Source organism: Phasianus colchicus, chromosome 1, assembly GCF_987193195.1.
Source record: "Phasianus colchicus chromosome 1, bPhaCol1.hap1.1, whole genome shotgun sequence".
Lineage (NCBI taxonomy): Eukaryota > Metazoa > Chordata > Aves > Galliformes > Phasianidae > Phasianus > Phasianus colchicus.
The window spans coordinates 37,030,823-37,044,687 of record NC_143436.1 but is presented as its reverse complement, the minus strand read 5'-3'; the positions used below and the strand labels follow the sequence as shown (position 1 = coordinate 37,044,687).

The 13,865-nt window shown below is 37.7% G+C and overlaps 1 protein-coding gene across 2 annotated transcripts in view; it reads right to left on the bottom strand.

Moving 5' to 3' along the window:
• The window catches only part of LGR5 (leucine rich repeat containing G protein-coupled receptor 5), an 84,846-nt gene that overhangs the window by 23,282 nt on the left and 47,699 nt on the right, over positions 1-13,865 (bottom strand). For both annotated transcript variants that reach the window (XM_031589712.2, XM_031589711.2), the window contains exons 3-5: positions 13,575-13,646; positions 11,897-11,968; positions 2,192-2,407 (exon numbers count right to left, since the gene is read on the bottom strand). In XM_031589712.2, coding sequence (XP_031445572.1) covers positions 2,192-2,407; positions 11,897-11,968; positions 13,575-13,646 — 360 coding nt within the window. The remainder of the gene's footprint in view (positions 1-2,191; positions 2,408-11,896; positions 11,969-13,574; positions 13,647-13,865) is intronic.

The following is a 13,865-nucleotide window of genomic DNA, read 5'->3' as shown; positions in this document are numbered from 1 at the left end:
TGGTTACACACCCTTTCATGCTTCATTCTGCTCTGAAAGTAATTTAAAAGATCACAGAACCTAGTGACATTGAGTATCTCTGCCCATAAAAAGCAGGGTTCCCGATGGCAAACTACAAATGTTTTGTAGGTTTCCCCCTTCCTAGGAAAAAAAATTAACCGTTTTTTAAAATGACTACACTGAGCTGTAACGTTTGAGTTAGCATGAAGAACGTCTACAAATTCCACTTCAGTTTGGATTGCTAGTGATGGAGCTTCAAACCTGTGCCAGACAAACATGCATATTCACACACAGCTGGAAATTTGCCAGACTGAGCAGAGTAGCAAACAAAAGAAAACATAACTGCACACGAATATTTTGATGAGCCAAAAATCAGAGAGTCATAGAATCACAGAAACCTTAGAATTGGAAGGGACCTTTAAAGGCCATCATCTAGTCCAACTCCCCATCAATGAATAGGAAACCACAGCTGGATCAGGTTGCATAGAGCCTGATCCAGCCTCTCCTTGAAAGTCTCCAGTGATGGGGCATCAACCACCCCTCTGGATAACCTGTTCCAGTGCCTCACCACTCTCACTGTAAGAGATTTTTTCCTTTTGTCTAACCTAAATCTACCCTATTTGAGCTTGAAACCATTTCCCCTTTTCTCTCACTGCAGACCCTGCTAAAAAGTCTGTGCCCTCCTTTCCTGTAGCTCCCCTTTAAATACTGAAAGGCCACTATCAGGTCACCTCACAGCCTTCTCTTCTCCAGGCTGAAGAGCCCAAGATTAGTATCAGATGTTGCAGATAATGAGGAATAATTTAATTATCAGTCAGTATGAAACCCAGGAGACCAGAAGTAAGCAGGTCAGATCTAAAATATGGGAACCTAAGTGAGAGAAGCAATCAAGGAATGAAGGGAATAAAAATTTTCTCCTGGCTTTCTTATATGTCCTCCTATCTCCGCATTTCTGGTAGGGATCTAGAGAATGACATTCAAGACATTCTCTACCTTCTCAGCAGTACTGAAATGTCTAGGAGCTTGGTTAAATAACAAGCCAATCCACTCCTCTATCCACTTTAAATGGAATGGGACTGATACTCAATGTAAACATAGGGCAAGGATTGTGTATTACAAGGCAGATATTGCACACCTGTATTGGTGCTCTACACATTTAAATGAATATATTAAGCATTAGGCAGAGACAGTGAATACAGTATGCAATAAAGAACCCTGAAATGTGCCAGGTTCAATGATTGCAGTGGGGTTAGAATATGCCAAAATAGGCTAAGTCTCTTACAGACTATAGTTTCAGACATGTTGTAATTCTTGACTATATTATTTTCTCCTTAATAATACTGACATTTTCCAAAGTATTCTGAAATAACTTCTCCTCCTCAGTTTCCTCCTTAGTTTCTCCAGCCTTCTCCAGTCTAGCATTTATTCCACTTGGTGCATTCCCAGAAGATAAAAAAACTGGGTTCCAGAGTATTCCTTCCAGATTTTGGAGATGGTTTTGCATCTGATTCATTTAGCTGTACTGGTATGCAAATATATTAAAATATAAAGCTACATATACTATCTGTGAAGTAGAACTATACATAATTTCTACCGGGCAGCATTCTTTCCAAGTCACCCAGAAAGCTTTCAGTTCATTTCTTTTTTCTAATCTTTCTCCATTCAGTACTGCCTTAGAAAGCATACAATTCATCTATTCCTGTTAATTTTGCTGACCAGATATGGTGATTTTTTAAAAATTCCCTTATACAGTTTTTTACTGGAGACAAAACTTTTAAGTTAGATCAATCAAGTACTTTAGCAAATGTGACTTTAAGATGATGTGGAAGTTCTGTTTCTCTAAGATAATTAAAAAACCATTTACAGTACTTACACAAACAAAAAATTATTTTGTATTTAAAAAATAACATTTTCCATAGCAGAAAGGACTGCACACATAAAGAGTATCATCATTAGGCCTAGTGCAAAAGTAGAAGGGAACTACAGCTTTATAATCAAAGATAATGTAAGTTTAATATTAACACTGAATGAAAAAAAAATAGAGGCTTAGCTAACCCAGGTATACAGCCATTTAGGTTGTCTCAAGAAACACCTAAATTAAGCATTGTATCTTCAAGTAATTAATCACAAGGAGGTCAAAGCCCTTCAAAGAAGCAGAGATTCTGGCCAAAAAGCAATTGATAAAACTTACAGAACTACCAAACTGGAGAGGTTTCCAAAAGCATAGTCCGGTATGTAATGAATTTTATTCAGTGCCAGTGTCATTGCCTGAAGTGCTGGTAAGCTTCTAAAAGCTTGGATGGGTATTTCTGTCAAGGAATTATCGTCTAGCCACAGGTGTCTAAGGGAGACCAAGCCATTGAAGCAGTTGGGGGGCACATAGTTGATGTGGTTGGCATCCAGGCGTCTAGGAGAAAAAGAAATAAAGAAAATTGATTCTGAGAAAAGAACAGTGGACTTTCACAAGAAACTATCATCAAGAACACAACAAGGATAGGCAGCATTTGTCACATCAAATTTTCATTTCCCACAGATTCTGTATTTCTATCTTGTTTGCAACATTATCTCTGGAACCTCACATGGTGTCCACAAATCTCCTAGGCAGCTGGCTCACTTCTCACAGCTTTCCATTGGGGTCATTGGTTCACTGAGAGCATAGACTAACCACTTTTGAACAGAGCCTTTCTATGGACCAGTCACAAAGTTGTTTACTTTACCAATTATTTGAAAATATGGAATAAAAAACTATAAGAAACTCAGCATGACGGTCTCTTTCAGAATCTATAAATCACTGAGTTGTAGTGCTGAAAGCTGTTTTGGGTTTCCAGATGCTCTCTGTCACTTTTAAAAGCTAAAAATAAAAATTATTTCTGGGTTTCTGCTCATGTTTTACTACTTCTTAAAAGTTGTGTAGCTCAATTATTCTAATGAGCAACGAACGTAACATAGTAGAGCAAAATGGTTTCAAACAGAGATCGGCGTTGCTAATGCAGTTGATTCCTTTGAAGTTACTTGATGTACTTCAGCTGCTGCAGAGCCAACAGAGGGAGCTCAACTACGTGTTGCACCTTTCCTGAGCTGCAGGTGATATCTTGCTTTCACGCTTCTGCAAGTAGGGATTAAATTTACTTAACTTTTTGCAGATAAGGCACTAGAAATACTATGTCACAGAAGCCAATCTCTGAAACTTTTCTTGAAGATGTTCAGAAGAGTACAGAGATGAAATAAAAACAAATTTGAATATAAGTTTTGAAAACACTATAAAAAAAAAAACAAAAACAAAACCACACACACCAAGGTACAAATAAGTAATTCTGTACAACCTAAATTTGTTCTGTTTGAGAGAAGTGCTATAGTCTCTGTGATGGGCATGATAATCTCTTTAGTTAAAGCTGCTTCCTCATTTACAGTCATGTAAAATGTCAGGTCCATTCTATCTCCTGCTCTGTGCTCCTTCTACCTTCTGCATGAGAACAAATAATGAATGCGAAGCCTTCGTGCCAGGCTGGCAAATAACTGAGACAAGGTCAGTTGGAACAAATTTATAAAGTTCAGTGTCAAAGCCCCTGTACAATTAAATTTTCAATATAATAACTGACATGGCAGGCAGCAGAGACAGAGCTTTCAAAATAATTCAAGGGTCGGTCAACAAATGGGTGAGGCTGGAAGTGTTTAGAAACAGTCATGCTGTACCTCCCCCATTCCCCAAGCAACAACCGTGCCATGCCTGTGTTTTCAAATAAGGTATAATTTGAATGAGTAGATGAGGTTTCTTTGTGTTTGGTTAGACGTAAATTTCTTCCCTGTGTGATGCTGGTATGTAAACTAAGAACTTACAGTTGCATTAGTTTGACAGTTACACTGATTAAAGAATGGAGGCTTTATTCAGCCTAAATGTGTCACTGTGTGACAGTCAGCTTCTTGCTCAGTGCCAAGGCTGACTGTGCAGCTCCGACCTCCCAGAGGAGGACAGACTCCAGAGGAGTTACTCACAGAAGTCCTGCTCGCGTGGCAAAGCCAGAAGTCAGCTGTTTGTGTGATCCTGTGGCTGCAGAGGCAGTACTTCTGCTGTCCTCAGAGAGGTCAGGGTTTCTACCTTCCCAACATTCAGCAGCAAATTGAGGAACCGATTTTATTACTGAAGTTTCCAAATATAAACCCACTACTACTATGTAAGCAAAACAGACAACATAGGACTGCTGTAATGTAAATGAGATTCTAAATAGCTTATTCCTAAAATAAACTTTGTAAGAAAATTTGAAACTACAATGATATGTATTGCATGTCCTATTGCTGGATTATACACTCTACCAGTGCTCATAAGCACTGCCTCAAGTGCTCTTTTGTTATCTAATCTTTTTAGAATTTCCAAGTACCATTTTTCCCTCTTGCAGATAATAAAACATTTCAGTAGTGATTACGTTTCCTGTCATACTGTAGGTAATGCACACTGATGTATTAAGCATTGATCAAAATCATTGCTTTCAGCCAATTGTTTCACATACGTTGATCAAAGTTTTGGCACTTTCAAAACTAAACCCATTAACTCACAAACATGACCCTATTTATAATTGAAAATATATAGATAACGTGGTGAGTTTGAAAGCTGCTATTATATTCCAGAGAGAGCCAACTTAGGGAAACAGAAAAGCTTGATCTCTTCTGATAGGCGACATGTAAATAAAGCAGACAGTATGAAATTCACCATGAGCTCACTTAAAATGTCCAAACCTTTCAAAGAAAATGCTTGAGCTATGTGGACTGTATCCCACTGGTGTTTCCTGTGGCATGCTGTGAATGCTAGGACCATATGCGTTATAAACGATGAAAAGATATTATTCATATAGAACTGAAAGCATGACTAATTCGCTGTTACTCTGAAAAGGGTGAAGGTAGGTTTTTTAAAAAAAGTTTTGATTCATATTTTTGGATCAATTCAATATGGACACCTAGCTTTATGCCACTGGTACGTCTCCACATGAATACGTATATTTTTCCTTTCTCTAAGTCTTATCCCAAGAGTAAGCACAGGTACAACCTAGTGAAATACCTAGTGCTCAGGAAGATCCTTAAAGCCTTGTTGGTGAGTGTTTCTCCTTCATTCAAGTTTAAGTCAAATGCTAGGTATGGGAACAGGAAGGAAACTTCTCACAGGTCATTTTTCCCTCTGAGATAAACATCTATCACATGGCTTGCCTCTTTTTGCAAGGGATAAGGGACTGAACGTAATGAAGGGACTGGACAAGAGGAAAGTTACAACTGTAGATAAAGAAGTCAAGAATACAATGCCGACAAAACCGAATGTTAAGGTCCTTCATGCAGAAGGCAGGTTAGGCAAGGAACTGAGAGCACATGAGGATTGATAACAGGCACACAGACGGCAGAAGGGCATGCTCCTCCCTCTCCTACCACTTTCTTCCTCCCCACGTTCTACAGGACACAGGCGTTGCTGAAAGCATGGAGCAATTATGAACAAGGACTGGGGAGAGGGCATGTCTGGAGTGGGTATTGCAGGAAGGAGGGTGTCGGATTGTGGTGACGTGGACCCTCTCAAGGGTTTGTTCATAGGAGTTAGGCTAAAGCCACATGTAAGGAATGGCAAGTGACATCAGTACTGGCTTTCAAAAGTGAATGTAAGGAAAATAAAGTTGGCTGCTGTAAGCATGGTTTCTCCAACATGTCCCTTTAAGCAGGATACCCCCTTCAATCCTCAGGGGAAAATGTTAGTAGTATTGTGAAAGCTTAATTACAACATGCCAGCACAGCAGTTCCCACACATTTCAGCCCTTGTATGAGCTTGTACAATACTGATACAAGAAACCCTGCGCAGCAACAGCAAGATTGAAAGAGGAAAAAAAAAGTCACAAGTCATAGTTTAGGAACATTTGTTTCTGCCCTGCTGTTTAGTTAAACTCCATCTGCATGTAATAGATGAGAAGATCTCAACACCTCTGAGAGTTCTGATCCTTAGCATTTCTCTTTATATCCAAATACATTGTTCAGGTGTATCCTGGATGGTGTGCCAGGACACTAGCATGTTGTATAACACACAAATATCCAGTTCCACAGCTATTTTCATACTGAAACTAGCCTCAAAGCCCCAAAAGCGGGAAAAAGTGAGGCCAGCAGGAATTGTTGGGTCATGCTAGGAACCTGGCTGCAGAACACAGGTCCAAGACCAGACATCTTGTGTGTCTGGGAATGTTGCCAGTAACCTCCGCTGGCCTCCCAAAGCAGGTGGCTGCATGCAGGGTGCTGACAGGATGGCCCAGGCCTGTACGAGCTGCCAAGTGGCCCCAGGTAATCACTCAGCCAAACCCCATCTGGCAGCACTCAGAAGTGTGCCAAGGACCCTTCTCACAAGGCAGCAGGGCAGATGGTCATAACCAGTGCTTTGGAGCACTCCTATGCCCTGTTTGCCCTACTAGACTGACTGTGGTAATACTGTTTCATCAGACGATGCTCACGTGGACCTTCTTGCATATCTGATTTGAACCTCACATGGCTGATCATTTCAGCACTTGGCCCTCTTGTCCTCCTCCCACATGCAGCGTATGTCCTGGTGGGATTCAGCCACACAGAAAGATTTCTCATTAGCAGTTCTGAGGTTGAGAAATGTATGTCTTTACAGGTATGATTAAAAAAAAAACAAAAAAGCAATGCTCATTTATGAGATTGCTCAGCAGACAGAAAGGAGTCAGACACTGAGTAGCTTCTACTGGATGCAAGAAAACATCACTCAGCGGCCTGGAACTGCTGACCCAGTTTGGATAATTGTACCCCACTTTGAAAGCAATCTGACCCTACAGCTGGTTGTGTAGGGACTGGACTCAAATATTTAGTGGTAGTACAAACAGATTGGGGATTCTTGCATGTCTGTCCTCCTCCTACCTGTTTATCAAGCTGGAAAAATGTGTGACTGAGAAGGGTGCTCTGACACTGTCTTGGTAATCCACGATTGAGTCCCTTTTCTGCTATCTAGTGTGCCCTACGGCTCTAGAAGCTCACGTAGATAAAACATGAAATAAAATGAGACTGTAGCCATGAGTTTTGAGACATTTTTGTGTATGTGTACAGTTGTACACATGAGAACACACAACCTTGATTCAAACTGTGGGAAATTCCTCCTTAGGGAGCTTGAGGGTAACTGTTGAGGTACTGGGTTTCCTAAGAAGGATAAAGCCTTCTGTGGGCTTCATTATCGTGGGGTGTGACATGAAAAACCACAACTGAAGCTCCTGTCTTTTCATGAAAACAATTCTCCTGGGAGAATGTGATTTCATCAAAGTTGGTTGGTCTTTTAACTAAAAATCAGGATTATTAACATGAAAAAAACCCTGTTTATAATGCTAACGCTTTCGAAAAAAGGCATTTTAGTTTTAAGACTGAACTGGAGGCATCTCAGAACTCTGTGTTATCAAAGTCTTCAACTCCTTTTTCAGATTAAGAATTTCTTTTAAAAAGCCAAGTATTTAGAGAAGCAGAGAGAAGGAGATGAAAAATCCATTTTCTGGCCTGTTCCAGACAAGCAAACAATTAAGAACAGTCGAGATTATTTCTAGCTCAACTTCCATGTAAAAATGCATCATCATAAAGTGCACATAGCAACATATCTTAAAAATAAAACTGAAGTGATATATAAATTCTGTCAGAAAGTTAAACTTACTTATACTATTTTTTTTTATATTTGTAAAGACAAATCCATATGCTACACTAAACTCCAACTTTTCAGTTTTTCAGTGGAGAAAAAATGGTTTATTTTTTCCTCTACAATTGTTCCCAGTGCTTTGGAAGAGGTACTGTCTTGTATTCTGCTCTGCTTTCTACTACTAAAGTAGAAAACTAAACTAACTAAAGTTTTCTACTACTAAAACTTCTAAGTTTTACAGGAATTAAAGCAAGTGGCATGTCTTTTTGTAAATAATGCTTGTTTTTAAATATCCTTGATGACTAGTTTAGCATGGATAGTGACATAATCTATTCTTGATTATCATTTCTCTCTAAAAATGAAATAGGAAAAGCTTCTTACTAACAAACAATGATTTCTAAACAAGAAAGTTACTAAAATTTACGAATGAAGATCTCCAATTTATCAGTTGCTAATAGCATAAAATTTGCTTTAACATGCTCAGGGAAGAGATCTTTAAAAATAATTTGTGCATCACTGCCTGCTTTATCAATCTCTTCTTGTTCAAAAAATACTGAAATGCCAATTCTGGTACACAAGTAATCTCACTAGAATTAAAAATATCTATTTAAATAAATACTTAAATTCAGTGGAAACAGTTGGTCAGAAAGCAAGTTGATGATTAATAGGTATATTTCAAAAATAAATCAGTAAACGTACATAAAAGGCTTTTGGATTAAACAGATATATTCAAAATCATTAAAAGCCTTCTTGATTTAAAAGCAGAGTGGAGATATTTGAGCTTTGGGAAACATAAAATCCAGAGACCATCTGCTTACAGTCAGTTCTACAGAAAAGTGAATAATAAAGGAGACAGCATTCAAGTGACACTTCAAACCCCGCTGCCAAGATCTAAGTTGTGACACCAGTCATTGTGTGTTGGCTGTTTTCAGTCATGGAATTTGAGAACTTACTTTCCTCTTCTTGGCTTAACAGAAGCAAACATCATTTGAATTGTTTGGGCTAGTAAACCAGATTAATCTGTATTCATGACAAATTTCAAAAGGAAATTATAGCCCACATAAAATGCTGAACATGGAGATAAACACAGCTGTGGCCAGCATAATAAAATGGGAGGCATTACTTTCAGAGCAGCCCTTGCATACATCTAATGTGTGTACACACAAAATTACATACATATTTATATAAAAATGGTTTTAACGTAATCCTTTTCACATTCATTAAGGTATCAAGGTGGTTAGTATGGATTGTCTCTTTACATGACCGCCCTTCTTCGGTGAAAATACAAAAGGCAGTTCTAAGCCCTGTCATCAGTTTTCAGTTTTTTGCAGCTATGCTAACCTAAAGAAAAGGGTTAATGAAGCTTTCGAAAACCATGCCACCTGTTTAGTTAAACATAATAAACACAAGAAGTTGTTATCTTATAGAACTTGCCTTTGTGTAGGCTTTTAACCTCTTAATTACACCCTTGAAAAGACTGCTGCTATTTCAAAGGTTTCAAGAAATACTTCCTATTGTAAATCAGAAGCCAATGCAAGAACCACCTTGTGAGCAGAAAATTCCTAGACTGTAAGAAACAAGAAATTGAATCTATGCACACCTTTATCTGACAAGCACAACCCAGTTTAAGCAAACAAAAGAATAATAGTTTTCTTTCCCTCAAAGAGGTCTCTTTTGCCAGTGATCATCTTTCAGCTGATAGTAGCTTTTCTGTACAAACCCATATCGTTCCATCTTAGGACTGCTAAACAGCTGTCTAAAAGTTTCTGCTGATCACCCCTATTCTCTGTCTGTCTCAATTTTGTCACAAAATATCAGCTCTTCACACAGACTACACACTGCAACTACGTTTGGTTCACTTCTTCAGCTTCTTCACCTATGGAAAAGAATATCTGCAGAAAAGACTGAGCGAGACTGTCATTTTGTTTGGAAACTGTACTGGAAATTCAACAGTCTCTTTCAGAGCAACAAAGGAACCCTTGTTTGCTTGGCTTATCATGTTTTGGTCCAGAATGTGTATAGAATGATGTGATCTCAGCAAGATTTTTTTTTTGTTTGTTTAGCAGAAAGAAAATCTAATATAGTCAGTAGACCAGCATTTTCTCATGACTTTTTAAAAAGATCAAAGGAAAGAACTGCAACCTCAAAAGTATACGGCTAAGATATTTCAGTCTGTCTGGTCAATAAAGAAAAAAAGGTAGAGACCAAATAACAATTTATAAGATAATTAATTCTTAAGGCTCTTTCACCTTTACAAACCTTAACGAATGCTTTGTATATTAAGGAGGTAAGTATTGTTTGAGACAGACATAAGAACCTGAGAGCTAAAGTAGTATAATGTGTGCCTGTGTATGGGTAAGTTATACACCGACAACTAGTTTGCTAGAAATTGATTCATTATTTGGATTTCATCTGAATTAAATGTGTGCAAAAGATGCGAACTCTCTGGTAGAACTTCTTTACACACACAAAAATAAGAGAACATGTTTAGCACAGTATGCTTCCCAATCAGTAGATCTGAGCTAATGTTTGTCTATATGTCCAAAGAACATGCCTATTTTCAATCATCTAAAGATTTCATGCTGCTCATTCAAAGTTACTTTAGAAAATTTAGCCATCTTTTCTTCTTGTATCAAGTGACGGCAAAATTCTGTGCATAATTCAGAAACAGAATTTATTCTGCATCCTATAGAGACAGCAACAGTGGCCTCGTAATTGCAAAATGTGAACTCCAGGTGCAGCAGAAGGAACTAATGATAATCAATTGACTGAAAAACAACATGGCAGATGGATTTCAGTACAGGTAGATATAAAGTTAGGCCTATGAGGTGAAGGAAATTCCCACCTGACAAGACAAAATCCTGAATAACTCTTAACATGCTAAGAAAATCATGTCTTAAAGTTGCAGTAACTGTAAAAATTAAAGCTCAGTGTTCAGTAACAGTTAAAACAATTAAACAAAATGATGTTTGGGAGTTAGCAGGAAAACAAGTAAGAAAAAAACCTCCATAATTTCCCTCTGTAAATCCACGCTGTGCAAACACTTTCAGTATTCTATGCAGTCTGATTCCTCCTTGACTCATCTCAAACAAAATATAGAAAAAAGCTGGAAAAAAGTTTAGTAAAGAATAACAAGGATGACTGGATGAAGGGAATAGCTTCCACATGAGAAACAATTCAACAGTTGTAACCATTGGATATAGGACAGAGGTATGCAAAATCTAGGATACCTCAATAAGGAACAGCTGTTTATACCTTCTAGAGTCTGCACCTATTAGCATCTACTACCATCAAATGTGATAGTAAACTCCAAGCAAATAAAAAAAGGTACCTCATCACAGAGTTAGCTGATCAGCAAATATGCTGCTATGGAAAATAATGGGTGTTACATTAGCTCAAACAGCAATTGTACAAGCTCACAGAAGAAAATCCTCTAAGAGCTATCAAGTTCAAAGAAGCCGCTCAGCAAGTCCTTGAGCGCCAAGCTTTGGCAGTTGGGACAGTTTACCAAGGGAGTATTATTTTATTTTTCACCTGACCTTTTAGTTTTCCTTCAGTATCTGCTATTAAAGGTCTAATAGGGCTAGATCAGCTTTTAGCATGATGGGTATAACCATTGTTAAATTATGAGGCAGAAGCACAACTAAATAATGTCATTCATACCATGAAGCACCCAATCCTCACTCCTAGTCTAGGAAATCTGGCAGGAGTTCTGTTAAAACTGGAGCTTGTGGACTGAGTCAGCATGACCCAGTCAAGAACTATAAATATGGAGATCTGCCTGTAGCACAGAATATAATTAAGCGTCCTCCAGTACACTTTGTTTCATGAGCTAATAGTATTTTCCATATTGCTTAAAAAGAAAAAAATTAAATGAAAAAAAAAATCAAGGGTGTTATTTGGGATTCTTTCTTTTCCCTTGTAAAGAAATCATGGGAAAGACCGATGCTCCATTGATCATGTTCTTCTTGACAGACAGAACGTATGCAGAGCAAGGAATGTCTTCTCAGGTGGTGAACCAGTTTATAACACTGCAAGGAAGCTGCCAGTGTCACTAAATTACTGGAATGAAATCAGTCACTTTTGATTTTTAACTGAGAGTACAATTCTCTTGAAAAGCATTTCAAAGAGATTTAAAAGAAGAAATAGGTTCAAGACGTTGCTGAGCGATATAACAGGTAATTAATAGGTAATCTTATATGTTATTGTTAATACAAGCTCACATGTTGATTTACCAAATATACTTACAGAGACTGCAGGCTGCGCAAGTTCTGGAGTGCTTCAGTAGGAACCTGGCGTAGTTGGTTATTCTGCAGCATTCTACATTTTGAGTAGCACAAAAAAACAAAACAAAACAAAAAACAACAGAATCAACACGGTAAAGGTATTTTTTTTTCTACTGCAAATTTTCTTCTAAGCTTACCTCCTTTGTACTGGTTTTAGTTCAAGAATACAAGCACAGAAACAATCTACACAAATGCTCCGTTCCCCTCGCTCCTTTCAAAATGCTCATTCTCTCTCTTCAGAGCAAATGATTACATGCAGTACATTAGCTCTGTTAACACCAGCTTTAAGCAGGATTTTCAAAGTAGGCAAGGAACAGATGAAACCTTACTTGCTTTTGATAGAGCTTGAGCTCCAAATTGCCTCCAGTGATTATGAAATTGTCATCCGCATGTACTGATTTCTTTTTCCTTCTGCAGTACTTCTGTTTCTTATTCTGATAAAGTTCCAACGGACCAACTCTTGAAATTCTCACTTAAGAAAAAACTACTATGGCCAACACCATTCTTAACTTTATGAGCAGTTTATGATTTAGTTTGTATAAACTTGTCTCAGTAAGATCTGCTGAAAATTTCCCAATGGAATCAGTTTTCTCAGAAGGAAGTTTGTTAGCAATGAGCTGATAAATTTATTTTCTGAGGCTGTCACATGATTTAGCTTGCAAAGACAGAAGAATCTTTTTAAATTCCAGGAGAAACTTTTCTTACCTTCGAATACATTTTCACTCAAACTGCCTGACATCCTTGTTTAGACCAACTCCTCCATTTATAAAAGGATTCTATCTGGGTAACACTGGAATAGTACATGTCTTCTAAACAAAGTATACTCAGTGGGACACTGTAAATGAAATCCTTTTTGGCAGGCTTGAAGCTCTGTAGGCCAACAAGAGCTACAGCTGCCCAACTTAAGAGTAGATGGAATGGGTAGTTCTTTGTACTTCCATCTAATATCTTTGAAGTAAAGCTTAGTATGCTTTTATAGTAGCATCTGGCTTGGCTTGACACTGCCTAAGAGGTTGGCGTTTTTGCAAATAAAAGAATTCCTCTGAACTGAAGGAAAAGATCCCCTTTTACAGATATACAGTGACTTTTGGCCTGCTAATAGTTTTAGTAACTGTATATGTCATCTCACTACTTCATTTTAGTCATTTTCTTAATAACTTATCTTAATTAGATTACAAAGAACAAGATACAAAATGAGAACTAGATTGTAAATTGCGGCATGTTCTACAATAATGATTTTCCTCCCATCTCTCAAGAAAAGGAAAAGGCAATATACCCCCACTTCTGTGTGATCATGAAAAGTCCAAAGGTTTTTAGGCCTGAACACAGAATTTTTGAGACAACTAAAGAAACTATGAACTGAACCAATTTTTACCTTTGATATTGTACAGAGACATCTACTTGATGAGCAAGTTGTTTTTAGAATGCGATTAATGCTTTCCAATTTTTGTGTTTAGGATATTTTCTATACGAAAAAACAAAGATTTAATGATGTTCATATGTATCTTCACTTCAACTGAACTGTTCAAAATGAGCTGATCAAAATATATAATTTACTTGATCAAAACTTCACTGGTTAATTAGTTCCCTGGAGCATTTAGGAAATCAGAAATATATCAAACAACACACAGTTTACTTACAGCACTTTAAGACTGAAAAGGCCAGCAAATGCTCCCTTAGGAATGTATGTCAAGCCATTTCCTGCAAGACGTCTGCAAAGTTTGAAAAAGGGAAAGAAAAAAGGAGTGAATAGTTTTTCCCTTCATGTGGAATTAATTTGGTTGCTAAAAAGTGTAACACAGCTATGTTTGAAAGACTGATGCCAGAGGTAGTAGTAAAAGAGCCTTGTTTTGTCATTAATATACTTTTAAAAGCAAAATATCAAGAGGAGCTCTTAACTGTATAGTTGATTTACTGACAGCTGGACTGCA